This window comes from Fusarium mangiferae (assembly GCF_900044065.1).
Source record: "Fusarium mangiferae strain MRC7560 genome assembly, contig: FMAN_scaffold006, whole genome shotgun sequence".
In the NCBI taxonomy this organism is placed as follows: domain Eukaryota; kingdom Fungi; phylum Ascomycota; class Sordariomycetes; order Hypocreales; family Nectriaceae; genus Fusarium; species Fusarium mangiferae.
The window spans coordinates 2,442,982-2,470,657 of NW_024573926.1; the positions used below are offsets into that span (position 1 = coordinate 2,442,982).

The 27,676-nt window shown below is 47.4% G+C and overlaps 10 protein-coding genes across 10 annotated transcripts; 7 read left to right on the top strand and 3 right to left on the bottom strand.

Annotated features, from left to right (window-relative positions):
- Nucleotides 1-780: 780 nt before the first annotated feature.
- Nucleotides 781-2,601, top strand: FMAN_03575 (uncharacterized protein; the record flags this gene model as incomplete). Its single annotated transcript, XM_041832413.1, has 1 exon — nucleotides 781-2,601. The coding sequence occupies one exon, from the start codon at nucleotides 781-783 to the stop codon at nucleotides 2,599-2,601; it is 1,821 nt and encodes a 606-aa protein (XP_041682878.1).
- Nucleotides 2,602-4,467: 1,866 nt separating this feature from the next.
- On the bottom strand, nucleotides 4,468-5,593 carry FMAN_03576 (uncharacterized protein; the record flags this gene model as incomplete). Its single annotated transcript, XM_041832414.1, has 3 exons — nucleotides 4,468-4,914; nucleotides 4,982-5,289; nucleotides 5,362-5,593. 3 exons carry the CDS (start codon nucleotides 5,591-5,593, stop codon nucleotides 4,468-4,470), a joined length of 987 nt encoding a protein of 328 aa, XP_041682879.1.
- Nucleotides 5,594-7,940: 2,347 nt separating this feature from the next.
- Nucleotides 7,941-8,975, top strand: FMAN_03577 (uncharacterized protein; the record flags this gene model as incomplete). The annotated part of the gene is made up of 1 exon (XM_041832415.1): nucleotides 7,941-8,975. One exon carries the CDS (start codon nucleotides 7,941-7,943, stop codon nucleotides 8,973-8,975), a length of 1,035 nt encoding a protein of 344 aa, XP_041682880.1.
- A 2,443-nt stretch (nucleotides 8,976-11,418) lies between these two features.
- Nucleotides 11,419-11,825, top strand: FMAN_03578 (uncharacterized protein; the record flags this gene model as incomplete). Its single annotated transcript, XM_041832416.1, has 2 exons — nucleotides 11,419-11,607; nucleotides 11,679-11,825. 2 exons carry the CDS (start codon nucleotides 11,419-11,421, stop codon nucleotides 11,823-11,825), a joined length of 336 nt encoding a protein of 111 aa, XP_041682881.1.
- Nucleotides 11,826-13,482: 1,657 nt separating this feature from the next.
- On the bottom strand, nucleotides 13,483-16,875 carry FMAN_03579 (uncharacterized protein; the record flags this gene model as incomplete). Its single annotated transcript, XM_041832417.1, has 1 exon — nucleotides 13,483-16,875. The coding sequence occupies one exon, from the start codon at nucleotides 16,873-16,875 to the stop codon at nucleotides 13,483-13,485; it is 3,393 nt and encodes a 1,130-aa protein (XP_041682882.1).
- Nucleotides 16,876-17,730: 855 nt separating this feature from the next.
- On the top strand, nucleotides 17,731-19,236 carry FMAN_03580 (uncharacterized protein; the record flags this gene model as incomplete). Its single annotated transcript, XM_041832418.1, has 2 exons — nucleotides 17,731-18,605; nucleotides 18,666-19,236. The coding sequence occupies 2 exons, from the start codon at nucleotides 17,731-17,733 to the stop codon at nucleotides 19,234-19,236; spliced, it is 1,446 nt and encodes a 481-aa protein (XP_041682883.1).
- A 479-nt stretch (nucleotides 19,237-19,715) lies between these two features.
- Nucleotides 19,716-20,663, top strand: FMAN_03581 (uncharacterized protein; the record flags this gene model as incomplete). The annotated part of the gene is made up of 1 exon (XM_041832419.1): nucleotides 19,716-20,663. One exon carries the CDS (start codon nucleotides 19,716-19,718, stop codon nucleotides 20,661-20,663), a length of 948 nt encoding a protein of 315 aa, XP_041682884.1.
- A 126-nt stretch (nucleotides 20,664-20,789) lies between these two features.
- On the bottom strand, nucleotides 20,790-21,476 carry FMAN_16132 (uncharacterized protein; the record flags this gene model as incomplete). The annotated part of the gene is made up of 1 exon (XM_041832421.1): nucleotides 20,790-21,476. One exon carries the CDS (start codon nucleotides 21,474-21,476, stop codon nucleotides 20,790-20,792), a length of 687 nt encoding a protein of 228 aa, XP_041682885.1.
- A 272-nt stretch (nucleotides 21,477-21,748) lies between these two features.
- Nucleotides 21,749-22,760, top strand: FMAN_03582 (uncharacterized protein; the record flags this gene model as incomplete). Its single annotated transcript, XM_041832422.1, has 4 exons — nucleotides 21,749-22,187; nucleotides 22,236-22,253; nucleotides 22,305-22,448; nucleotides 22,489-22,760. 4 exons carry the CDS (start codon nucleotides 21,749-21,751, stop codon nucleotides 22,758-22,760), a joined length of 873 nt encoding a protein of 290 aa, XP_041682886.1.
- A 956-nt stretch (nucleotides 22,761-23,716) lies between these two features.
- FMAN_03583 (uncharacterized protein) lies at nucleotides 23,717-27,043 on the top strand (the record flags this gene model as incomplete). The annotated part of the gene is made up of 6 exons (XM_041832423.1): nucleotides 23,717-24,120; nucleotides 24,175-24,811; nucleotides 24,863-24,966; nucleotides 25,018-25,229; nucleotides 25,289-26,548; nucleotides 26,733-27,043. The coding sequence occupies 6 exons, from the start codon at nucleotides 23,717-23,719 to the stop codon at nucleotides 27,041-27,043; spliced, it is 2,928 nt and encodes a 975-aa protein (XP_041682887.1).
- Nucleotides 27,044-27,676: the final 633 nt, after the last annotated feature.

Sequence of the window (27,676 nt, forward strand, 5' to 3'; positions counted from 1 at the left end):
AAAAAGTGCCCCCCCATCAGTGATTTTGGTAGGTAAGGAGTCAAGGGAGTACCGGCACGGCAGACCACTGAGACAGCACTACAGCCCGCGTCAGACCATGACCAGCCAAGTACAGAGCTAACGCAGGTGTGGTCACCGTTACCCCGCAGGCTGACTCTAGTGACTCAAAAAATTACGGGTAATACGGTTCCTGTTCCTGAAAGGTAGTGACCAAGCGGCGTGTTTTGATTAACTCTATCTAAAAAAAACGGCGAAACGCTCTGGTAGCCTATCGGACGTACTCGAGCCGCTCAACCAAACGTTTCTTTCCTGCACTGTGCACCAACCGTAATAGACGAACACGACGTGTGCTCCGTCACATCCGAACTTGTTCATACGGTCGCACGCCAACATCGTGATCTTGAGCATGGATGTAATTTATTATGGATCCTTTGTGAGCCGCCCGCAGAAAGGAGGTCCACCGTACAAGTTTACCCAACCAACCTTTTTTCCTGCTGTTATTACATCACGTTACCGGGATCAACTATGGAGAAGAGCCCGTATTTCTTTCTGGCCTTACAGGTACATGCGCAGTTGGGCCGATACGACACGAGGGAGCCAAGATGATAAGATCCTGGGGTGTCTTGTCAAGGGGGGAGGGGGGAAAACACCTTGCATCGAGTATAAGAGTCTTGAGTGATTCCCCCAGAAGTGTTTGTTTCCGGCTCTTTTCTTCACCCACCTTTCGTTTAACCAACCGCTTCACTCGTTTATAGCATTCGTTAAACAAAATCTATCAAGATGCGAGGTCTCGTTATTTTCAGTGCGGCCGTTGGCCTGGCTAATGCTGCCGTTGTCGAGAGGCATTACCCTGTTCCTGGACAGGAGGAGTACCCTGCTGTTCCTGACACCGAGTATACTCCCCCGGCTGCTGCTTACCCTCCTCCTGCCGTCGAGAAGCCTTCCACCAAGCCTTCTAACGAGTACCCTCCTCCCGAGGCTACTAAGCCTTCCAACGGTGGTGCCTATCCTCCTCCTTCGGAGACCAAGCCTGTGACTCCTCCTGAGGAGACTCAGCCTACCGGCGTTTACCCTCCTCCCGAGAAGAGCACCGATGTCTACCCTCCTCCCGAGAAGAGCACTGATGTCTATCCTCCTCCTGAGAAGAGCACCGACGTCTATCCCCCTCCTGAGAAGAGCACCGACATCTACCCTCCCCCCGAGAAGACCACTGGTGTCTACCCTCCCCCCGAGGAGACCACCAGCGCTTACACTCCTCCTGAGAAGAGCACCGGCGTCTATCCTCCCCCCGAGGAGACAACTGATGTCTACCCTCCTCCTTCCGAGACCCAGCCTGAGGAGCACAGCTCAACCGAGACTCCTTACCTCCCTCCCACCGAGACTCTTCCTTCCGTTGAGAGCTCCACTGAGACACCTTACCTTCCTCCCAGTGACACTCTCCCCGCCAAGGGTACCTCAACTGAGACTGGTTACCTGCCTCCCACTTACACGAAGCCTTCCTACACTAAGCCAACCTACACCAAGCCTTCGTACACCAAGCCTGGTTACCCCGAGACCTCTAAGTGGACCACCTCAACCATCTACACCACTCAGGTCCAGACTGTCACTAAGTGTCCTCCTGAGGTTACCAACTGCCCTGTTGGTCCTCACGTCACCACCGTGACTATCCCCGTCTCTACCACTGTCTGCCCTGTGACTGAGGAGCATCCTTCTTCTGTGTACCCTCCCCACCAGGAGACCACCAAGTTGACCACCTCCACTATCTACACCACCAAGGTGCACACCGTCACCAAGTGTCCTCCTGAGGTTACCAACTGCCCCGAGAAGCCTCACGTCACCACTGAGACCATCCCCGTCTCTACAACTGTCTGCCCCGTGACCGAGACTCATGTCGTCCCTCCTGTCCACGAGACTACCACCAAGCTGACAACCTCAACTGTCTACACCACCAAGGTCCACACTGTCACCAAGTGCCCTCCTGAGGTTCCCAACTGCCCTGAGAAGCCCCATGTCACCACCGAGACCTACGCTGTCTCTACCACCGTCTGCCCTGTGACTGAGACTCACGTTGTCCCTGTTCCTCCCAAGGAGACTCAGCCCATCGTTGTTCCTCCTCCTCACCCCGGTAACGGAACCTGGACTCCTCCCAAGCCTCAGCCTCCTAAGGAGTCTCACCCAAGCTACCCTCAGCCTCCTGCTCCTCAGCCCCCCAAGGAGACTCACCCTGCTCAGCCTCCTGCCCCTCAACCTCCCAAGGAGACCTACCCAGTTCCCCCTAAGGAGACTCACCCCGCTCAACCTCCTGCTCCTCAACCCCCCAAGGAGACCCAGCCCGGTGTCACTCCTCCCAAAGAGACTCAGCCTGCTCAGCCTCCCGCTCCTCAGCCTCCCAAGGAGTCTCACCCTAGCTACCCTCAGCCTCCTGCTCCCAGCAAGCCCGCCGAGACTGCTCCCGTTGTCCCTGCTCCTAGCAAGCCTGCTGAGACTTACCCTGTTCCTCCTGCCACCACTCCCACCCAGGTCACTGCCGGTGCTGGACGTGTCGGCGGTGGTGTCGGAGCTGCTCTCTTTGCGGCCGGTTTTGTCGCCTTCTTCCTGTAAATAATTTGACTGCTCACTCGGAGCAACGAGTACATGACGGATTGGAGATATATACGTTGCATAGTACATGCACCTATTACCTGCACCTATTACATTCTATTAGATAATTTCTTAGATTAATATATTTACGGGCATGAAGCCAAGTAAAGCTCCTACTGTATAGTCGTATGAGTTCTTTTCCGAAAGTGCTGAGCATAGATGAGATTGTCTAGTCATTATGAGATAATGTCTAAGTTACTATCTAGATGTGGTTTTGAAGTGAATACTTGTGGCTAAGAGCTTAAGTCAGCAGAGAGAGCTTAAGAGGTTAGGGATCTCATGACAAAGAATTGGTATCTTGAGCTAGAGTCACTTAAGCCAGGTATTCACTCTCCCTTCCTCACAGTACCATTGAATCGGCTCCCCCGACTTCAGTGACCTTCACTTTCTCATCTACCTCCTTTACCTTTAAGTTTCTGGCAATCATGGGCCTTGGGCTCTGTGTTGTTCCGCCGGTCGGAGACTTTATCAACCTTCATGCTGATCTGATGGAACAGAAACTTTACTGTATAATTCAGTAAACAATAGCCACAACTTAACTGAAGAGTCGAAGAGGAGTCTGACGCAGAGTAGAGGCAACCTACCATCTTTAGTAATTAACATCGCCAGATTCATGGGGAAAACTGAAGATATCAAGGGACAAAAGAGACTAAAGAGGAATTAGGTTGCCGCGCTGCGTCGTTGGATTGTATCTGGCACAGATCGAGGAGCAAGTTGGTCTGTCGCATTAGTCAGTTGGTTAAGGAACCGTTCAATGGCAGTTGAACGAACTCACGAAGCAATGTGCCGCCTCTATCTCTGCTGCTAGACCTTCCAGATCGTGCTGAGTGCTGAGCATATGCTGGCACATAAAGGTAGTAGCACTGAAGCTAGCGATTTGTGGTGATAACTGGCAATACCTGTTCTTGTTTCTAGACAGCCCGTGGGCCATCAGTGAGTGAGCGGAGTATGTGGAGCTTATCTCGAGTATCGTACAAAATCCCCGAAAGTGCAGTCTCAGGCGAAGTGACGTGATATCACATTGACTGCTTGTCCCTTGTTATCCTCTTCTGCTTTGGAGGCATCACGAAGTTCTACGTGCTGATTCAAAAGTTCAGCCACCAGGTCTCAACTGCAAATAACATATCTAGCTTATAACTCGAACATATGTAAGCATCGAGAAAACCCTTGAACTTTGCCTCGGGATTTGCCTAGTACCAATTCTTGTGAGAGGTAGCATGCAATGATTGCGCCAGACTGAACCAACCACTTTACAAATAGATTCTAGAAAGACACTAGTTCCAGTTTTGAACCAACTGTCAACCACTCAAACAGTCCAGTGGTGATCTCTCCGAGTAGCAGCTAGGTTGATCAGCGCCATGCAAACGGATATATTTCACAGCCTGCCAAGATCCCTTGTATTGTTCCCATTAAGGGATTATTGAGCCTCTTCTTCTTTGTGGCTGTGATGACAGTACTTAGAGCAGCTTAGTTGCTAGGAACACTAGGGCACGGCGCCTGGTAGACCTACTCATGGAAGTTCCAGAACCATAGTAGGTCCATGATGAATATCTAACGCACCATCCCTCGTAATCTGGTAAATGTTAAATTACTAAAGGTGTTGCTAGTGTCTAAAGTTTGCCTTGTCTTGAATAAGGAACTTGTACTCTCTGTTGTATCTGTATTTATGACCACTGGTGTATAGTAGCATGGGGACTGATCTAGGTTGAATGCTTATTTTAGATGCCCTAGTGTTCTGTTTTAATAATGTAATAAGCTTATATAATCTTTTGTCTATCTAAGTGCTTGTATCTCCTTTTATCTATATCATTAGTATCTTATCCCTTCTTAATCAGACATTACAGTAGACTCATCCCAGCGCTCCATACTGACATCTCCCGCCCCCCTTAGCTCATGTTGTTCAAGTGATGAAGCCAGTTTATTGTCCTGCCCCCATAGCAGATAGACCGGATCAAGGAAATTAAAAACCGCTATAGCCACAACCATAATGGCCCCATCTAAACCGATGAAGTAACCTTCATGGGTGATCAGGTAGCCACTCCAGCCTTGCAGAAGCTCGACAGTTCGGTAGATGCTTCGGATAAATATCATAGTCAAAGATATAAAGACAGCAGCCAGGAGCCAAGTATAAGCCTTAGGCAAAGCATTGCCATTAGATAGGCCCTTCTTCCTCGTCTGCAAGTAAGACTTTTTGACAAAGACTCTCCTCATGAAGTCGATGACTAAAACAGCGAAGACCACCATGGCTGCCATCTGGAACACAATACCAGCGACCTGTTATCATCCTTATTAGTTACTGTCGCTTCCTCTCTACAGGGCAATAAAGGATTATGGGGCTTACCATGATATTTGTTCCCGGCTTTGTATCACCGTCAATCTTGTCTGACTCAGTAGAGGCCATGGCTCCCCCAACTGCTTGTATGACGAGGGCGATAATATCGCAGGTCAAAAAGACGATTGCGTACATCTTAGGGCCAAGCACGGACGATTCGCGACCAAGACGATTGATGAGAGCACCGAGTATAACGTAGAGTCCTGCCGTGATGAAAGTTGGAGCGATGATGAGAGTCGTAATCTGCATCAAGAACGCATTGTTGTTGTACGGACATTCGCTTGACCACGTTCGACCAGCCCAGCCAATGACTTCAGCTAATTCATGGGTATCAGCACCTTAAATACTCTTGATTATCTATGAGATCATGGAAGGGCAGTTTGACATACTCAGAGCCCCGACTGCAAAAGCAAATGACGTCCATTGACGTTTCCTGACAAATTGGACAAAGTGGCCAAAAAGACTCAGACCGAAGAGAACACAGAATGCAATTCCAGCACCCAAGGTCGGGACGTAGCCATAGGAGGTATCGAGTCCTTCTATCAAGCTTTGACATCCTGACCTCAGTGTATCGAGTTGTTCTTGGGTAAGCGGTCCCGACGCTTCCGTAGTGTTGGGCATATCGAAAAGGTAGCTCAGCGGTCTTTTTGGTTCAGGTCGTTTCGAGGCTATGAATTGCAAGTCGTGGCTGAGCTAAGGTGCGAAATAATGCTCGTAAATAATGTGTCTTCTCGCTATCAAGGATGTTGCTTGCATGAGGATGTGATAGAAGATAATGGGAGACATTTTGGTATAAATATGTGGTCTGACCATGAAAATACCCACCCGGTGTCCGCGGGAGCCCAATTTTCGGCCATTTGGGAATTGAGGTCATATTTAAGAAACGTCAAAAGATTTTAAAGCACAAGTTCCGGGCTTCCCGGTTAAGGACAACGTTAACGGTCAACTGTTCCTGTCCACACAGAGGCCTTCCGATACAATACTGAACATATTCTAAGTTACTCAATTAAACATTCAGTCTGGTAAAAAAAAGAATACGACGTTGGTCTGAGATTTGCTATGAGAAATGACCGGCGATATTGTGATGTGGAGTTTAACAATGCTCTGGTAAAATGTCAAATCAGCCGCTTATCTAATGACGTTGCGAATCATCAACCACCAATTATAGTACTCATGCGACACCTATGCAATATTCTATTGGTAGATGTTTCTCCCTTGCTTGATAGCCGGCGATATAAGCTTTACGCACTTAACACAAGATATCCCGTATACCCGGTGTGCCGTTCTGTCACCTTACGTACCGGACATCGAAAACCGGTATGAGCTAAGAGCTCTGACGTAACAACCGGAGCATCAGATATCAGCGGGTACGTCATCTGGTGAATAATTTAAATACCGGACAACTAATGGGATTCAGTGGGCATGCATATAGCTTTAAATAAAGTTTTGGGTTACCTGGACAATTCTTTATGCAATATTCTTTCGTTCTTTATTAATTTATTAGGGCTGCTGGTAGATCTCGTTGTATTTTGAAGTGAGGTTTATAGAGTCTATCTTCCGAACTTCCGATATAGGGGTCTAAGCATGAAAATTTGCCATAGCCGCTTAGTCAGGTAAAAACAAAAAAAATTACTGTACAGTCACTGCGCAGACATACTTCGACGCATTTAAGTATATGTCAGTAAGCAATATGTAGAGTGAAAACGTTAGTATGTTTTGCAAAACCTGGACCTCCTTTACATCTTCTCAATCTCGATTGAATGACATCTGTAAGTTCGATCTTTGAGTTTTTCTTATTAACCATCTAAGACTAAATTCAGATTTGAGCATAAGTGTATTATTATACTAGGCCCTAAGATTATCTCTTCTAATTTACGGTATAGGGTATTGACTCTCATAATCCTTAGTCTAAATGGATGGCATACTCCAAGTTAACTTTTCAGGTAAATAGGATATCGCCAGTGACAAACTGAAGCTGGGATCTCGTTTCTAGACCTTGCAAGGCAAAGCTAGGCAGTGTTCCAGGTGAGTGGACAGGGGCAGGGTACAGGGGCACGTTAACCGCGTACAAGGACGCGAGCCCGCGTAAAGAATTAGGGGCGATCTCTTGGCAATGAAACGTAGATCTCCAACAGCAAATGGCTACACAAGCCTTAAAGAAGTATATGCCTAGAACCGCAGGGAAACTTGATAAGAGGGCATTGTACGATTATTGTAACATTTCCCTAAGTCTTTGTTGTTCGGCATCGAGAGCTTAAAATCGCACAAGCGAAGATTGACCAACAGGACAAAGCAACTCAACAGAGTATTTGCCCAAGAACTCCCACTTTCCGATATACGAAACAACAAAACATAGACTTGCATCATGACCCCTGACAAGGAGGCCTGATGCGAAAACCCTCAGCAACACCTACAAGTCGCGAGACCCAGAAATAAGCTTAAGCAACTAGTTCGATAGGCGGAAATTCTATTAAATTAACGTCTCAGGCCTTCCACGTGCATCTTACGCCATCACCAAAACATCAGACGAACTTAATCAAGTCAGAAACAAATAACCTTGAATGTCCAACTGAAGCTGTAACAGTCCCCGGAGCTTGGGCCTATTACCGCGCGCTTGGGGCCGGGGCCTTATCCGAAAAAGGCGTGCGGCTCCACGAAGCTGAGACGACGTGCTTTTCCACCACTGTGAATTGAGATGCTTCTTGGCGGGCGATAACGAGTCTGTCGATCACTAAATCCGATGAAATATGGTCCAAGAAACATATATAAACGTGAAACTCTTGTCGTCTGGTTTTGTGTTTCTTCAGCTTAGTTTCTCATCTCAAGTGCAGTGCATTCACTCTTTTTTCTACATTCCATTCCATTCTTTCTCTTCACTGTGTGAAGCTGGTCTATTACACTCTTTTTTCCAAAATCTTACCTGACTTTCCAAATCTTCACCAAATCCCTTCTTTTCCAATCAATCAACATGTCTTTCAAGGTCGCTGCTACTCTCGCTGGCGCTTTCGCCTCCGTCGCCCTCGCCCACGGCACTGTCACTGGCATCAAGGTTGACGGAACCTACCAGGCCGGCTACGACCTCAGCTCCTACTACAAGGCTCAGCAGGGCGGCGAGATCCCCACCATTGCTGCTTGGTCCGCTGAGAACCTCGACAACGGCTTCGTTCCCCCCTCCGACTATGGCACCTCCGACATTGCCTGCCACAAGAAGGCCGCTCCCGGCAAAACCTCTCTGTCTGTCAAGGCCGGTGGTACCGTTGAGTTCCAGTGGTCTGCCTGGCCCGAGTCTCACATTGGTCCTGTTCTGACCTACGTTGCCAAGTGCTCTGGAAAGTGCACTTCTGCTGACCCTGCTACTCTCAAGTGGGTCAAGATCGATGCTGCTGGCCTTGATGGAACCTGGGCTGCTGCCGATCTGATCAAGAACAACAACACCTGGACTACCACTGTCCCTGAGACTCTTGCTGCCGGTAGCTACGTCTTCCGTCATGAGATCATCGCTCTTCACGGTGCTGGTTCCAAGGACGGTGCCCAGAACTACCCTCAGTGCTTCAACATTGACATCACTGGCTCTGGAACTGATAACCCTGAGGGTACCTTGACCACTGAGCTCTACACCGACTCTGAGCCTGGTATCCTCTTCGACCCTTACAAGGGTTCCACCACTTACGAGATCCCCGGACCTGCTCTGTACGGTTCTGCTTCTGGCACCAAGCCTACTGTCCCTGATACTCCCTCCAACGGAACCATCTCGACTCCTGCTCCTTCTGCCCCTACCCCCGTTGCTCCCACTCCTGTCGCCCCCACCAGCCTCGTCACCTCTGTCGCCGCCGCCGCTACTCAGGCCGTTGAGGTCCCTTTCACTGAGGCCCCTGTCACTGAGGAGGATGGCACTGAGGATGGTGCTCTCCCCAAGACTTTCACTCTTGACACCTTCATTGACTGGCTCCGATCCAAGAACGGTGGCTCCAAGAAGGTTCGCCGCCACGCTCGCCAGTTCTAAGTTATCCGAGATACACCTGGAGAGAACTGGACGTGTTGATGGAGAAAGATTGATCTTTTGAAAGGTCAGGCTATTTTATATGTAGATAATAGTGAATGCGCTTGCAGAAGTCAAGCCCATGTACAATATTAAAACCCAAACACTCTTGAGAGCCCATTTGAATGTGATGTTGAATGTTGTTAGCAAAGTGCACCAAGTAATAATACTTAGCTACGATGTTCCTCCCTAACACCGCAGCTGACACGGTGTGAATCCTTCTCATACAGACTCTTAATCTGGGAAACTCTATGTGATGGTGTAATGGTAATGAATACATCAACTCTGTTTCGACTGGTGGAGACCCTGAGAAGCGGGGGACAGCACGGTAATAAAGTTTAGTGTAACGGCTGCCTAAAAATAGACGTCTCAACCTTGCTTTGCCTTTTCTATGCTTGAAGCGTGGTTGTTTATTGAGTGTAGATATGACCGTCCTCAGTAATGTTTTTAGAATAATGCTTAAAGATAATCCGGCTTATCGGAAAAATATAGCCACAGTGGCTCCAAAGCTGGACTACAGTGATGGGCAAGTCATCAAACAGTACTTGATGAGCATCCACCCTATAGATATCTTGCTGACATTTGCCTTATGTGTAGACAGCCAATGTTGTGTAGATCTCAGCGAGCTCATCGCTAGAGAAGATCAATGTTTGGGTAAGTCATCCTTGAATTGTTGTAAAGTAGTCTTGGAATGCCGATCTTAAGTACAGGGACTTTGATCCATGGCAGATAGAGCCTTGGGTATCTATAAAAGCCAGTGAGTTGGCAAGCCATAACAGCTTATCTAACTTACGACAACCAAGCCATGCAAAATTCTACTTTCCTAGGGTCGTACAATGCCACATGGTTCCTGGAGGACTATCGAAGCCATCTTCCGGGACTAGACTAGTTTAGCCGCAAGACTGAATATCTCAGCCGGGAGAGCAAAAGTTCGGTTCTCTCAACCATTTGACAGACTGTATCAGGAGCCGAAGCTACTAAGTATCCCACATACCAGTAGACCATCGAAAGGCGAGGGCTCGTATCTATAGCCCGGAACACTATATCTACGAGGTATACCCCCGAGCGCCAATTTGAAGTCCAATCGGGAGACAGAAGAATAGAGATTAACCGGATCAATACAATTAATAGGGCGAGGGACGTCGCCATCCGTGCAAAGAAATATGGCATCCTTGTCTATATAGGTGACTGCTGCCTATAAGGTCAACATTCAGTATCCTACTCTACTACCTCCAAAGATGACGGCACCCATGTGATAGCCTTAACCTAGTCTTGCCTTGGAAGAGAACACTTACTTAACCCGTCAGACTCTCAGTTCACGGTAAGAAGCTATAGAAGTTGAGGGCAGTTTTATCTGCGTCTTACAGGCAGCCGCAAGATGTAGGCAAGGGGAATTGATCAGGCACTTCAACAAGGTGATACGGGATGTATTGTTGCGTATTTCTCCATCCCGAGGCCTAGGGGACGTAGCGTGGAAGAAACAGGCTGACTATTTGCAGGTGTCCAGCCATTGAAAAGGTTGACATCTCGAAACACAGACCGCAGAGCAGGGTTTGGAAAGAGATGCGTAGGGCCAATGTGCGACCAAGTTAAAGGAAGTAGTTCACATCTATACAGTACACTGTGAGCAATCTTTCAGTCCAAGCTATGGATGACAGCTAACAATTCCGCGTTCTCCTATTTAGCCATGATATGATCGGATGCCTCAGATCCGGCAACTTAATTTTCGCTCCGGACCCTGAATAGAACATGACAATCAACGGATCGGCCCTTTGCCGTCCTAGAAATGCCTTTGGAATTAGTTTTAGCGTATTTGGGAATGTAAGTAATTCTGCCTATTCAACGAGACAATTCTGTGTTGCGACCCTAGCGTGACATCAGGCCGAGGTTGTATGTGCATAACCCCGCGCCCTCGAAAGTCCAACGGACCTTTGAGGACTGTTCCGTAATCTCTTAATTGGTGCGGTTGGGTTCGGTGGCAGGTAGCTGACTACTACCTACTCGCTTTGGCTTTTTCGATCCGTAACAGGTAACGAGCTCATGATGTGACCTTTATATGCTACGGTTTATTCCTGCCAGAAATGAGGCATAGTGTAAACAAGTCGGGTTCATTCCAAGAGAGTTATCCATGTAATCAGGCTTTGCAAGTGACATTGTTATATGTGATATGGGATGAGTCCCTGAAGAGATATTGAATATATCTTTGTAATGCTTACGATGGTTCTATTTAACAGCTGTTTAAGGCTACTGATATACTTGCCAAGCCACCGTTCGTGATAACATTTATCATAAATACTCCTCATGTTGACTACTTTAATTCTTCGCCGTGTCACTACCACAAGCCTTTGTCCTTCATACAAATTGTCCTCCATTAGTTCTGCTCAGTAACCACGTAAAATCGCTCATTATGAAGTACCTTCTGACTCTCGCTCTGGCCATCCCCGCCATCTTGGCCACTCCTGCACCAGTCCCTGATGCAACTGCGAGCAGAGAGGTGCAAGCCTGCGCTTGTATCAACGCGAAAGGTGAAATCACGGTGAACGGCTACTGCGGGTACATTCGCGGCCGCGGCGAACATGTTGACGGTGGGGAGCTTGTAAGTAATTCTGACAAATTCTGTCTTGTTGCCCCTGCAATGGTTTGTTTTTCTAACGTCACGGTGCTTAGTGCTACCCTAGCGATAAGTATTCAGACTATATGCTGGAGTACTTTACTGCCGACTTCTGCAAGAGCTACTATTTAGGCTACAACGACCATGTGTGCAAAACTAAGACTGTGTGCCCGCTTATTGGAGACTATTGGGTTCCCTGTTAAGTTCTTTAGCCTTGGTGGAAGGCAAAGACGCCTCATGTTAATTTCTATAGATATGTTAAACCTGTATCTTTAGTGTATCTATCTCAAAGCTTGAGCTCGAGGCCTTAATGGACATTCTCTTATTACATGCATGCAGCCTTATTTAATTGCGTCTCATTGCGTTGACAAACTGCATATTTGTCCAATGCCTTCTAAAGCGATGAAGATATATGGCCAAACTAGCCCATGAGAAGCATCGGAGGTTCCGGTTCCGTAGTCTTGCTGAAGAACATCCCCATACACAAACTCAACCTAAACTGGCAATCTCTTCCAACTTCAGCACTTACTTCAATACCTCCGCCAGACAAAATAACACTACCCAATGTCGCAGCCAAAGGCCAAGGTGAGAATGATCAGATAGCTGCTGCTACTCAACGCAAGCCTCCCCCCCCCCGCGCAGACGCAACCCTCCTGTTCTTTGTCAGAGTGAGTTTCAGAAGCTGGGAATGATCCCTCAGCGCGATGTCTATCTACCAGCCTGCCGGAGACGCAAGGTCAAGGTACTTAGTAATCAATTTACTATAAAGCCAGTCTGAGGAGTGGCGGCTAATACTACAGCAACAGTGCGAAGGAGCGCGGCAAAAATGTCGTCAATGTGAAAAGGCATCGATTGAATGCGTCCAAGACGGGCCAGCTGGCCTTAAACGCCGACAAGGCCGCTCCCCGGAAGCAATTATGGAGTCAATTAGTGGTAATTTATCCACGAATGTTAGCCAGTCGATACATGCCGCTATTGGGGGCACCATGACTTAACATACAGTGAGTTCACAGTGAGCCTGAAACAGTCTGTGTAGATGCTTACTTTATCAATTATTTGATTTCATACAGCCATCATTGATCTGTTCCGACCCTTCGAACACGAGTTTCCCCCGTGAAATTACCCTGTCTTCGCAGAAGTAAACGCCACGCGGAAAGCCGCCATATCAACTTCTATTGAACAACTAAAACGTCTTATCTATCAGTATCGTGCAAATTGCGAGTCATCCAAGTACTCCATCATGTGGCAAAACGGCATGCTTAACCTTGTCAGCCACATACTACGAGATTTATCCAGTAATTACTCACAGTTCTACTTTCTACTCTGCATGCGCGGCTATTAGTATCTGGCCCGCTACATGCCTTTTGTTAGCGGCATAGTGCAGAGTCTGATAGTCATGACAAACCGACAGGGGGTTTCTCTGATGGCCAACACGCAGCGGCTACTGGAGGATGTTCGGGATGAGAGTCAGGGGAGCTGAGAGTTTTTTAGTGCTTATCCGGTTGATCTTGAGATGGTGGCCAAGGATCCTTCTTCTGTAACGTTGGAGAAACTTACTAGCCGCTTCGAAGAGGAACCCTCGGGGGCGACCCAGCACGAGGGATCTGAAAGTGAAACTTTGCCAGATGTCTGGAAGGGTTCTGTCCAGGATGTGACAACCACGCTGTCTGTGCTGAAAGATGATTGAAAGGAGATAACAGCCTCAATCAAAGTATAAAATTTTTTATCTCAGGCGGTTACTCTTGATGCCCATCAGAATTTGATGTAACTGGTGATGTGCCGACATCTAGTGATTGCCCATGTCCTTGAACATTCCTGTGAGATTGTATTCTAAGATTCGATAACACGGTACTGTCAGATCTATGCTGAACTCGTTTCTCTCGTCTCGCAAGAACTACAAAGAAAGTAGTTCATACCGTTCGGACCGATCCCCTCTTCTATTCCTTTTGCCGTCTTGTCCCATTTTCCTCTACGGCGCTTACGTTCTATTATATCGTGCCTAGCCTCAGCCAACCTTTTTTCACACCATTCCGCATCTTCAGAATCCTCAATCGACGTACTGAAAGGTTCAGGTAGTAGTTTTCTGTGACAGTACCTCTGAAAGATGGGCAGATCCGTGCTGGATATGTCCAGAAAGTACTCATCAACACCTAGCTTGACGGGCCTTACAGTCTGAGGGAAAGCCTTTAAATCGAGGTCCTCTTCAAAGCCACGACGATTGAAAGCCGCACAATTCTGAGCCAATTGTTCTAAAAATATCTGAATCAGAATGGACATACTGATTTCCACGTATACGGCCGTGTCTCGTCGTTGGTGGCGTTTGCAGCTGATAAAGTCCGGGGTATTCACCCAATAATTCCTCAGGTATAATATAAGAAGCAGATGATCTCCAAAGCATAGTGACCGCCGGAAATCCCTAATCATTTTAAGTATAGCGTTGGTTCTGTGGGCGTCCCACGAGTATGAATTGGGGTTATTGCTTTCCGAAACGTGAACAGTATTGATGAGAGAGATGAGAAAGTATGCTATGCTCGCCTTGACCAAAGTATAGTTACTTAGATAAAGTCCCTTCGGAAGTGACATAAAACATTTATTAGCAGACAGAAAAATCAAAAGAATGCGTTCTATAAGGCGTTGTCTTCCAGCCAATTCGAAATCGGTACATTGTCGTTCGCCTGATAGAAGGCAAGCTGTGATTGTTTTTTGCAATAATTCGAATTGTCTTGCATTCTCCCATTCAATGATATCATCTCTTAGATAAATGTCGAATCCCAGTGGAGCAATGCGCAGCAGGTAGTCCAATCTGCATTTTGGTACGCTCTCGTTTGCAATTTTGTGTGATTGCGGTGGGAAATTCTTAGTTGTTTGAACAAAAGAAGCCCATACAAGATCTAACATTTCGACTAGTACCGAATCATGAATAATGCCGGCATGAAGGGAGAGTCTCTGGAGTTGCATAGTTAGGCGACGCCCTGCAAAAAGCCAACTGTGATCGTCCTCGTTAAAGTTCTCCTCGACCCCGGTCCCATAGAAGTCAACTTTGGGGCATATATAATCTCGAAGAAGGCACGATCTAAATTTTCTGACGAACAGCTCGACTTGGGACGCCTTATGGTGCTCCATAAGCTTCTCTCCATCCTCTGTTTCGATCAGGAAGTCGAAGACCGTTCGATGAATAGGCTCTACCTTCAGGCTGTCATAACGAAGAACACGATAGTGTGAGTTGCTTGCTGAGACCATTTCAGATGGTCCATGGTACTCTCTAATTTCAAAGAGGTCGGCGGTTCTGACTGGCAACCTGGTGAATAGTTCATGGCATCGATGCTCGAGATCTACGGCAGAGAGCATATCAAAGTGGTTGACAGTCGTAGACCACAGATCCTCATTTGACACCAACATCAGCTCTAAGATAGATGACTCATATCTCAGGGTTCGTAGTAAAAAGCCAGATGAGGCCTTTTGGTGTGATTCCCATGTGAAAAGGAGACTCTTGAAAATTAGTGCTGTCGAAGACTGATAAAGATCGGAGTCTTCTCCCAACCTTGTCCACATATCTAGGTATAGCCCGTAAAGCTTCTTGGGAGTCTTTGAAAGCCTTTTGTGGATATCATCCTCTGAGTCACCATTCGAGATACCACGAGCAATTGACCTTGTTACTAGAACAGCCCAAAGGAATACACCTTCTGCCTTATCACTAATAGCACTCACAACAGCTTCTACATCGATCGGAGAGGAGGCCAGTGCTATCTCCTTATGTAGGATAGCCTTCGAATAGGAACGGATATCATTGAGGGTTAAACTCTCCATTTTTAGGTCTGGCTCGTCTGACAATCGCATTCGAATTGCATGTTCTGGACGGCTTGACATGCAAATTTTCAACAGCTTTGATGATTTCCGTAGACTATCGAGAAAGTCGATCAGAATGCCCACACCATCACCATCCATGAGCTCGTCAAGTCCGTCGATGAAAAGACAGAAAGGCCGAGCGGGCGGCCTTGTGTGACTTTGTAGTACGGATTTGAGGTCCTCCTTGTCCCAATCGCCAGGGTTAGTCTTACGAGACCAATCGGGGTTCTGTTGGAGACAGCCCAGAGAACGTTCTCTATCTGAAGAGAACAATTGGTAGACGAGAGAACACAAGAAGCCCTTGAAACTACTTTGCATAGGACTGCCGACCTTCCAAAAGAAGTGTGTCAGGATCTGGACTTGAGGTTGCCATTGCCGGAGTAAATCCATTGTTTGCTTGTGGGAGACGATAAATTTCATGAGCACACTCTTTCCTGTTCCGGGCCTGCCGCTGATCCAGTAACGGTCTTCTGTCGATTTAAGCCATCTGAAAAAGCTACTACAGACCAGTTCTTCGGAATTGGGGTGTGACGCATTGAAAAGCGGTGAATTTGGATGATTGTCTTTAAGCTCTCCCTCGAATAGCCATCTGAAGGTCGATCCATGGGAGACCTGTACCTCGGTTCTCCGACTATTCATGTCTGGGTAATAGAAGCTCTGCAAGAGTCGCTCATAAGCCTCATTATCTCTTCGGCTATTTTCTCTGGCTTCAGCTTCTGTCAAAATGGTGTCCTTTCCATGCTCTGTGTGTGACTTGAGCCTCGACTCATGACTAGCGAGCTCTGTTGTGACATGAGTCTTGGTAGATACTTCAGCTTGATCAATACGGTCTGATATCTGCGTGTTGACAAGGGCTACTTGTGTCTGAATAAGGTCATGGAGTTTCTTTTCGCTAGTGGATGTTGCCTGAAGCAGGTCCCGAAACTTATCGTGGAGGTCATTGGCTTGCACCTTGGAGACGTCAAGGCTTTTGAAGATCCCGACGAGCAGAATCGTCTCTAGAGAATCCTTGGCTTTCTGCAATTGGCTTTCCAAGCGATCGATTTCCGGCTTATTGATAATGCCACGAAAAATTGCGCCAAGACGATCCCGCTTTCGAGGTTGTTGTTGGGAAAGTAATCGAGCTGGGGTTTTCTTCCTCCATTCAGCTTCCGCATCACAACAATTGCGAGCTAGAGCCAGGAGTCGCGAGTCATCGAGATTAAGAGGCTGCTGGGAGTTCTCCAGTGACTGGCTCAAGCTTGAAGCGGTGACTGCGAGATTCTCAGCGTAGACGCTGAGCTCAGGGTCCGGTTCGCCTGTGCGATAGGCATTCTTGCAGAGCGTGGCTGTTTTCAGCCCGACTTCGACTAGTTGAACGATGTTGCACACAAGCCCCAAGGCCACGAGTGGCTCGAGGCCTGACATTGTGCGAGACAGAGCTTAATCCGCTGCAGTAGACCAGATGCTGAGAGTCGAAAGTCAATCTGCGCCGACCTCTGATTTCGAGTTGAGGCCTCAGGTGAAAGCCTCGTTGGGCTGACTTACCCCGCAAGCCACAATACTACCCAATGTCGTACAAATATGGCAATGCCCAACAAGCAAAGAAGCAAATTACAATGACAACAATTGTCCCCGATAAATGAATGCCGTGCTGGTTTAGAGTCACTAAAGCGGGATTCTCGCAAGGTTGGTGCTATGCATTAACCGACGGACCCGTATGAGACGCTAACTAATGCTACCTTAAATCCCGACCGCCGACGATGCGCTACTAGAATCGCCAATGCTAGAAATCGGCACTGGCGCATCAGCTTTCTCAAGGCTTGATGTCCACCTAATGGTATTGCCGCTTTTCATGGATGATGAAGCATGTCCATCTTGAACAGGCCAATCAACAAGCGTGATTCATTGTCGCAAAGGGCATAACTCGGCCGCTTGTAGCGCCATCGTTTCAGTTGACTCAACTCTTGACTCATCCATTCTTCAATGCTACCATCCATTGGCAGTATCAAAATGTATAATGCCACAGGCGAATAAATGAAAATTGTACCCCAAATGGGGTTTTCGTCTCTAAGGATGACACAGAGAAAATGCTGACCTAATTGCATGAGTGAACCTCATAGGGCTGACCACTGCATCCATGCAACCTGCGACGTCTGCCTAATCCAGGCTGAAAGGCAGCACTCTTTTTTTCAACCCCCATCATCCTCCCCTTCAAAACCCATCAAAATTCCACCGTATTCCATCAATTTCTCAGAGCTTTTGTATCAAATCATCGCCAAAATGTCACAGGAGCGTCGAGGTTCTATTGCCGACGACTGGCTCGAAGTCGAGAGCGCTGCATCCGTCATTTCGATGGATTCACGGCCATCGTCACCATCCCAGTCCCCTCCCCCGCAAGAGACCCCTGCACCAGCAACGCAGGTCGTCGAGCCATCCCACGCTGGCCCATCAAATTCCACATCACACTCTCAACTCGCATTGCGTCCGAAAGATAACACCCTCCCGCCGCCCAATGCCATTGAGGCACTCCACTCACTCCCCGTGCCAAAACCCCGAAGAATCTATTGCGAGGAACTGCCGCCGTTGCGCCTAAGAGATAACACTGTTGAGAGCTTCCCAGAATACAAGGAGCTGCAGCTGCAGCCTGAGACGCCATGCCATGAGCAAACCGCAGACGTAAAAACAAATGCAAACGATAATTCGCCCTCATACCCAAATCCCAGGGATTATCACGAGGCCTGCCAAGCCGCGACTGCTTCCCTCCATGCCGTTGCCAAACTTGCAAAGGACATCGGAGGAAATGAAATCTCTACAATGAGCTTGATTAGCTTGACGTGCAAGCAGCTCTGCACGCAAACAAAAGACCTTGGCAAGATGCTCGAGGTCTACGCTCAGCATTGGCTGTCCAAGGGCTCCAGTATGGCCTTGATAGACATTCCACTGAACCCCGATACATGGGAAGCCCTGGCGGAGCTGAGAGAATTCGTTCTGGAAACGCAGGAGAATCTTTCGCGTGTTGCTCCGCCAGCAGATCTTGGCAGGCGTTTGACAGCGGCAGATATTCCGCTGCATATCAATGTGGATCTAGCTCATGGTCTCGAGGCGCTGGAAGAGACTCGAGATCTGTTTACAGAATTTTTACCCATTCTGAAAGCGTGAGTCAAATCCCCTCTACTCTATGTACTTGTCTTCTGAAGCTGACGGACGTGCTCAAGGGACTTTGACGAGTTTAGAACCAAGCACATGGGCTTTCCACCAGCAGTGGCACCCGATCGACCCGACAAAAAGCCATCCCAACGACCGAACCCCAAGGTCCGCCAAATCCGCGACGAACTGTACACCATGAAGGACCACTTCGTCATGATAAACGTCTTTTTCTCAAGACTAAAGAACTTCTCCACGTGGCCAAATGTTGCAGATCCTCTGGTCTTCAAGTCCCTCAAGCGCATCATCACCGCCATCTCAAAAGTGCTGACCAATAACCCCACAGACTGGATCGAGTCAGACATGGAGTCGTCTTCAACCAAGACCATGTCGTATGCTCAATTCCTCACGCTGGATCCTGATGTCTTGAGCCATATCTCGTCGCATTTGCAGGATTTTCAAGATGAGCTTGGTGTTGATGCTAAACCTGGAGAAGATGGATGTGACTTTTCGGAGAAGATGATTAATAACCATCAGGAGTTTATGCTGTTGGAGGGTGGGAAGTTACAACAGCTTCGTTCGGTGATCGAGTTTACGGAGAGCATCTTGATGACGCAGGACCAAGATAAGATGGTGTTCTGAAGAAGAAAAAAACATGATTGGAGTTTGGATGCTTTTACGAAAATTACTCAATGAATTGTTCTGTTATTGTTACCAGGCTGACAAAAATACACGTCACGTCATTGGTTTTATACGCGATGGAGGTTCTTATCGTGCATGGATTAGGCTAAATTGACGCCTTCGTTTGGTGGATTTATTTGTTTCAGGGACTCCGGGTATACGGCAACGGGAATGAAATAAGCAGCTGGAAATCGCTTCAGACCACGCCGAATCTGGAAGTCGAGTAAGGACCCTTTGTTTGACTCATGTGTCTGCCTGACCAGGCATCTGCATTTATTTAGGTTGCTGGATTTCTTACGTTGCGATGTTACGCAGACCGCGGAGAAAGTGGAGAAGAGAGAATACTATGAATAGATTGGCTAGCGCAACGGAATTGACCTTCACTTTCTTCACAAACTACTCGATTCACTCTTCTCAACTTCAAATTAAACAGTTCAACAATGGCTTCTTCAGAGACACCCACCCCATCGGAGTTGAGTCCTGAGGACTTGGCTACCCGAGGACGCGAAGTGATTGGCCTTTCTATCTATAAAGACACCAACGATGACATCAACATGGACAGAGTACATGCACTGCTGGCTGAAATGAACTCAGATGTTCCTCAAGGCGGAACAGACATTGTTTACGGAGAAAGAGAAGCGCAGCGCCTGCGTCTTTGGAAACCTACTTCAAGCGCCACCAAGGCCCCTGTCATCGTGTACGTCCACGGTGGAAGTTGGACAATCGGAACGTATCTCGACTCAACTGGCTCAAAGAAAGTCAGTCACTTGAACGACCTTGGCTACGCCTTTGCGTCGATCAACTACACGCTCATCCCCAAGATCACTGTCAAGGAGCAGGTGCAAGAGATTGCTGATTCAGTAGCATACCTGATCAAGCATTCTGAAAACCTCAACATTGATCCAGAGAGTGTAGTTCTCATGGGCCACAGTTCAGGAGGACACGTCGTAACTCTCCTCGGCACCGACCCAAGCTACGCCCAAAAAGCCAACTTCGACATCTCCATCATAAAAGGCGTCATCGCTCTCGACGGCTCAAACTACAACGCCCTAGCAGAATTCTCCGACAGCGCCGGCCCCATAATCACAAACATGATCAAAGGACTAAGCGATGACCCGGAGAGATTGCAGGGCATGTCGCCGACGCATCACGCAGCTGCACCGAACGCGGGGGCGTTTCTGCTGCTGCATGTTCAGAGGAAGGGGGGCATTCGGCAGGCGGCTGAGTTGGCTGTGGCGTTGAAGGCGGCGGGGACGAGGGCGGAGTTGCGTGTTTTTGAGGGCGAGGGGTTTGAGGGGCATGTGAAGATGTTGTTGAGGCTGGGGGATGGGGAGTACCCTGCGACGGGGGTGATGAAGGATTGGTTGAAGAAATATGTTCCAGTATAGATGATGTTGTCAGTGAGGTTGATAGAAATACTGCTTTGTACGAGCAACGTCACCGCAAATGTGGTTTGAGAGATTTTCCCCATGTGATGTCTCATTGATCATTTATCAGATCACAAGTATTGTGTATCAAGGCAGTCTAGGTGCCAAATCAAGCCTAAATAGCCTACCAGGCCATACATCCCCGTTTATTTTACGGTACTCAAAGTCTGCTACTGGACTGAAGCCAGCGCTTTCGTAGTACTTGACTAGTTTGTCCGTACCTCCGGTCCAGCAATCGAGGAAAATGGCTTGTTTCCCGTGTTCATACGCGTAGGTCTTGACACGCTCTAATAATGCCAACCCAACGCCTTTGCGCTTAGCTGATGGTACGCGATGATCTGCGACAAGAAAGTCTAGAAAAACAAAACCACCATGTTTTTCGGCAGCGGCTATATGAGGCTCCAGAACAGCAACAGAGCGTATATGGCTTGCAAATTCGTCGTCGAGAATCATCGCAGCGCCCACTGAGACGAAGGCTTTGCCCGTATGATCCTTCCGGCAGTGCAGGTCAACGACATCATTGTCAGAGTGTGTCCCCTCAATCTCTGCGATGAAAACTCGTCGCCGCTGGCCTTGGCCGCTTAGTCGGAAGACTTCTGATTGTGCGATATCGTCCCGGGTACCTCCCAAGAAGCCGTCTCTTTGGGAGAACGGTGTTGTTCCCCACTGGCCTGCATTGCCAGTCTTGTTGAGAAATGGTAGAGAGGAGTCGAAGGCTGTTGTGATGAAGTTGGCATCCTCGTGAACTGACCTTGCATCACGGATTTGGAACATGAGAATGATGGATTGTAGATTTTAGCTCTGGATTTTAAAAGGTTGGTGCAATGGCAATCTCTCAAGGAATGAATATGTCAAGGTGGTCTTAAGACAGCAAACAGGGTTAGTTGTATCTCTTGCGAGATTTAACGTCCGAACGCTTCTGTATAGGGTGTTTGAAAGTGTGGCGCAGGCTGTGGCTGTGATCAGACCTTAAGCCTCAACTCAGACGCGTCGCGTGTGCGTTCAGGCTCTCAACGCAGCCAATCTCAACACACTCACAGCCCAGCATGCCACCCCGAAAAAGAAGTGCACCTATCGCCGACGCCTCAGAAGAAGCTGCGCCCAAGCGTAGGTCTCTTCGGCAAGCTGCCAAAGGAAATCCTGACCCTGAAGCGCCTCCCGCAGCCAAAGCCAGCCCGCCAAAGAAGGCTGCCAAAGCGAAGAAGCAAGAGAAGCCCAAAGCACCAGCAAAGACTGAAGAGCCCGAAGCGCCCAAGGCGACGAAGGCGGCCAAGAAACAGGAACCTCCTCAGTCTGGCTCTCGTGGCGTCTCTGAAGATCCAGATATTGACTCGATCCCGACGATCAATCCTGAAGCCCCAAAGCACGATGGCCAGTGGTACTGGCTCATGAAAGCTGAGCCTGAGACTCGTATTGAGAATGGTGTTGATGTCAAATTTTCTATTGATGACTTAAAGGCAAAGACAGAGCCTGAAGGATGGGATGGTATGTTTTCATTTGCTTCGAGGGATCTCACATACTGACTTGATACAGGCATTCGAGCGTACGCTGGTATGAACCCTTGCTCAGTGGGTGTTCTAGAATGAGACTGACCTTTCGCAGCTCGGAACAACATGAGGAACATGAACACCGGTGATCTCGCTTTCTTCTACGCCAGCAACTGCAAAGAACCCGGCATCGTCGGCGTAATGGAAATTGTCAAAGAATTCTCCGAAGACAGCAAGTATCCCTTCTCCGCCAACGCACGTCCCTCATCTAACATCATCAGGATCCGCTCGCCGACCAGGCGCGCCATACTACGATCCCAAATCCACAAAAGAGAAACCCATCTGGGACCTGGTCCACGTCGAGTTTAGGAAGAAATTTGCAGTGCCTATTGGTCTGAAGGAACTTCGTGAGCTTGGGAAGCCTGGTGGGCCTCTGGAGATGATGCAGTTGCTTAAGCAGTCGAGACTGAGTGTGAGTAAAGTTAGTGGTGAGGAGTGGAGATTTTTGTGTGAGCTTGCGGATGAGAAGGCGAAGGATGCTGGGTTGAAGCATGGCGAGGGTGAGAAGTAACGCTGTTACGGCGGAAGGATGCGACTTAAGATGAAGAACCTTTGTGCCGCGAATTAGGTCGCAAATAATTGATGTACAATACAGTTTTAGCAATACGTATGATACCTGAGACACCTTGCTACATGCTTCCCGGAAAACTACCCAAGTACGCACTAGCGGCCACTCTTGGCTCTTTCCCCGTGCTCAGCTGCCCCGGCCTTGAAGTTCTCTGCATCAGGCGACAGCTCGGTGTGAGAAACTGATGTGTTGGCATGCGTCAAAGTGCAAAATACACAACGCCTCTGCGGTAATGGTCGAATTTGATACATTACATGAAAATGAGACAGTCATGTGCCCATGTGCACGAGAAAAGTGCGAATGACGTGGCACAGTCTGCGTGTTATCACAACTGGTTGGTTGCCTGACTCTGCTGTCCCAAGGATAAAGCGTAGTAGAGAGTAAATGACCGTCCACCGAATTGCCGTTTGGAAGCAGTTCTTAACGAGCAAACATTGCTTCAAGTTAACACAGATGGAACACTATAGTGAAGGCTCTGGGAGTTTGGTTCGCGAATTACTGCCTCACAATGCGGGGCAGAAAGATACTGGTGACCAACGCCTCCTACCCACGGCCACGGGGGAGCCTCGCCTGCATAATGGCGAGTTTGCATTCTAGGACATTCTATTGCATCCGAGGATGGCGGTGCATATTGTTATTATGTATATATGTATCATGATTTGGCTCTTTAATCAAGCATTAGCGATTGCATGTGACGTAATTCACGTTGTGGGCTGAATTGGAGTCCTTCATGGCGCTTATGTGCCATTTCTCATTGGCAGATGCATCGATTCAGGCCAACGCAGCGTTGGCAAGGCAGAATCCACAAGATATGCACATAAAGTGAAGTCCTGAACCTCGAGCGCTACCACTTCTTCCTTCATTACTCCTACAAAGACACCCTGAGTTCCCGCTCTGCGATGGCTGAAGTCGTTGGTTTCGTCTCCGCCGGAATCGGCGTGGCTGCCTTTGCCCTTCAAGTTTCGAGTGGTATACGCGCGCTACGTCAGTTGCAATTGAAGCCGGAAGAGGCACACAGGGAGGTGACGATTCTTATCGAGAAACTCACAGTTCTTCACCAAGTTGTATCCTCTCTAAAGGTTTGGGAGCAATACCAACCTGTTGACGAAATAATCAGCCATGTACAACGGCGATACGAGGATATTGAACCGATTCTGCGAGATCTTAGTGAGAAGTACCAGATCCCAGGAGTGAAACATCGACGTAATTGGAAACGGGTGCGGTCATTTCTCTCTGAGCATCCGAAAGAGCAAATAAGGGGCGTAAGAGAAAATATAAATGATATCATTATGATTCTGAATTTGTATATTTATATACGTTGCATTTGCGCTATATATGCTAATTACATTCTGCACAGGGCGCTAATGGCTGCACAATGTCGGGCCCTAAGCATCCATCACGCTGCTTCGGTACCCGAGGAATCCTCTCGCTCGTCGTTAGTACAGGAGGAAGACCCTGGTTATGGAGGGCGTAAGAGGATCACAGATCTATCAGAAGCGTTTTCAAATGCAGCCGTTGAAAAAAAACGAGAGCCACAGCCAGCATATCGCAATACGCCATCTCTGGCAAGTTCATGTTCACGGGTTTCCGGCGCGCGAAAGTATGACTGCTCATGCCACCAAGCCCGCATTGCCCGGCGCTTCTTCTTTCTGCAATATACACCACTCTCAAGCTTCCTTGGAAAGCTAAGTGGCAGAGCTCCAGGATGTACTTGTATTGGCTTGCGCTTACGACTAGCCTTGTCAAAATACGGCGTCCCGAGAGCCATAGTTGTTGGAATCGGATTTATGGTTGATGAGACAGGATTCGAACTTCTACCTACCCTCAGAACTGAAGTAATTGTAAATTACACATCCCCAGGTTTTGAGACTATATGGCGTCTCCAGAAATGTTCGATCTCGCTTGATGAAGCCCGAGAGAGATTCATTAAACTATATCAATCCGATGAGTCTTTCAGGAATCACAAGGATCCTGCGGGAAACACCTATATTCATGTGAGCTACAAAGCATCTAGATTAATTTGTTTGGACTCTAATTGTTGTTAGACCCTTTTGCGTGTACCATGGAATTGGAGACAAGACGACCAGTTTGGTCTGTTGCATACACTCGTCACTGAGTGCGGAATGACACTTGCAGAAGAGACTCAAAGGTGACTGAACTCTCCTTCAAACTTTCCGTGATCTAAAGTATTTATTTATAGCTTTCTTGTTCGGTGTGCCAATTGGATCGGCGAAGGGCGTCATCTTACTCTCCTTGAGGCTATCTTGTCATATGGATATGACGCAACCGCCATTCACGCATCCCCTTTCGAGGAATGGCCTTCTCCATGTTCAACAGACTGGTATGGCGGTGGGAGTACTCCAGATCCATTCTTCGTGGAATACATCGGGACCATCCTGAAATATAGCCCTAGTAAGCCTTCCTTTTCAAAGCTCATCCATTATTTAGTCAACAGAATCTCACAATACCAGATTACTCAGGGTCAACAAACCTACACAATGTCCTTCTAAACGGACCTGTTGATTGCGCAGCGGATTGGCTGCATCGATCACAACCACTAGAGGCAAATCGCAACTTCTTAGGACAAACGCCCTTGCATATCGCGACTACGTGTCCAAAATTATGTCAGATCGTCTTAGAAGCAGGACATGACATGAACGTAATGGATAAGTATGGAACGACACCGCTGATGTATGCTGCAGCCATGGGTCAGACAGAAGTCACGAAGCTACTGCTTTCAAGAGGGGCAAGTCCAGCGTTGAGAGACTCGAGACTGAATTGGATGTTTCTCGATTACGCCGTGTTTTGTGAGCAATGGCACCTAGTCTTGGAAGCTCTTTCGATTATTCAGACCAAAGTCGACTCTCACGTATTCCAAACATATGTTCGTTGCGCTATTATGAGCACTCTTGGTTACGAGAGCGCTTTGATAGAGCAGATCAATTTTCTCCAAAAGTTGATCGAACTTTGCGACGACGTAAACTTCACATTTGGAGATCGTGGCATCAAAGACAATAACATGATGCACTATGCTCGCACCCTGGAAATTGCATCGACACTTGTCCGATGTGGCTTCAACAGCTTCAATCAAAGGAACAGCGAGGGAAAACTAGCAATCAACTCATTATCCAAATACGGCAACGCCCCTCTCATCCGTTTCTGCCTTGAAAATGGCACGAATGCAACTGACGTGAGCCAAGATGGGCGATCTATTCTTTTCGAACTTCTTCCAAGGCTCTCGTCGTTTGACTGGCTAACTTGGGACGTCATTGACGGAATTAAACTTTGCCTAAGCGCAGGCGCTGATCCATTTGCGGCGGATGATTGCATATGCCCATGTTCTCCTGACGGCTGCCATATAACCTCAAAATTCGGGCTAGAATTCAGTCCTTACCAGTGCTTCAGTGGCACAGTTGACCCAGTGTGGGTTCTCGAATTAATTACCCTCGTTGAGGAGCATCGAGGTCTTCGAGCCGCACGAAGGCTACTCCTGTCACTACATCGAAGAATTCGTTGCGACCGGACCGACATCTCAATAGCCCATGTCTGCTGCCATAGAGGCCATGGGATCAAAGAGCTTGGCTATTTGGATCGATGTCTTCAAACTGAAGATATTGATGATATTCTAGATGAAGAACAGCACTTCATTGGTATCCTAGATACGGAAATGAGGGAACTTTCTTCATTTACCTTTTCAAAGTTGCTGACTGAGTTCATCACTCATCTCAAAGGTAAATACAATACCCTCCTTGAAGATACGAAAAAGGAAAAAGAAAATATCTTAGCAGAGTCCAAATCAATAGGCTTGGTAAGCGATAATTAATTACTTTGCACTGTCTGTGTCAAATACTTTCAAAGTTTCTAACAAAAAGAGATAGACTTATGAAGTTGATTACAGAGCTGACACGTACCAAGTTTACTCGATGGCATCCGCAGGCTTGTCAGAGAACCTGGTCACTCGTTCAATGGCACAATATGCGTTCTGGCTCCAGCATGAGTGTTCGAGGACAGACAAAGTGCTTCTTTCTGAGGTTAGCCAAGCCGACTGGCTCAGTAAACGGATTTCTTGGTTTCTTGAGTTGATGAAAGCAATGGAGGTACCGGTGGAGACGTTGGAGAAGGAAATGAGGAGGATATCTGTTAAAGAATCGCGTATACAATTGATCAATAGTGACGAAACAGTTAAGGGCTTTATAGATATACTACAGAATGCATCTCTTAGTTAAATATTATAGAATATAGCATTAAAGAGGATAATGAGATATTACTAGCTTATTAAAGCAGGAGATCGGTTAATTATCTACTTAAAAGCCTTTATAATAGGGGTTAGTAGTTTTTATATAGATAAGCAGACTTTACAGCTAATTAACTTATAACAGTAAGATCTTAAGGGCTATTATAATATAAGATAAGGATGTAAAATATTAGTATCTTTATAGTAATAACTTAAAAGCAAAAAGCAGTTAAAGGAGCGCTAGCAGTAGATAAAAGCAGAAAAGACTTATAGTTATCTCTTATAGTAATTAAAGCTCTACTATAGGTATATAGAGTGGTTTTTTTTTCTTCTTTTTTTTTTTTAAAAAGATGCTGGGTTGAAACGTGATGAGGGTAAGAAGTAATGGTTTTTCGGGTAATAGAAGATAACTACCGGCAAGCGAGCCAGCGCGTCTTGTAATCAAGGAGATTTGTGCTACGATTAATTGGTGAACAATTATATGTATATTACAACTATTAGTTGTTATCTTTGGAATTGTATATTGATGAAGTCCTTTAGAACAGGAGACCATAAACGCAAGACACGAGACATAGGGTACTTCAGAAGGCGACAATTAAACATCACAGCCTTCAATTTGAAGACT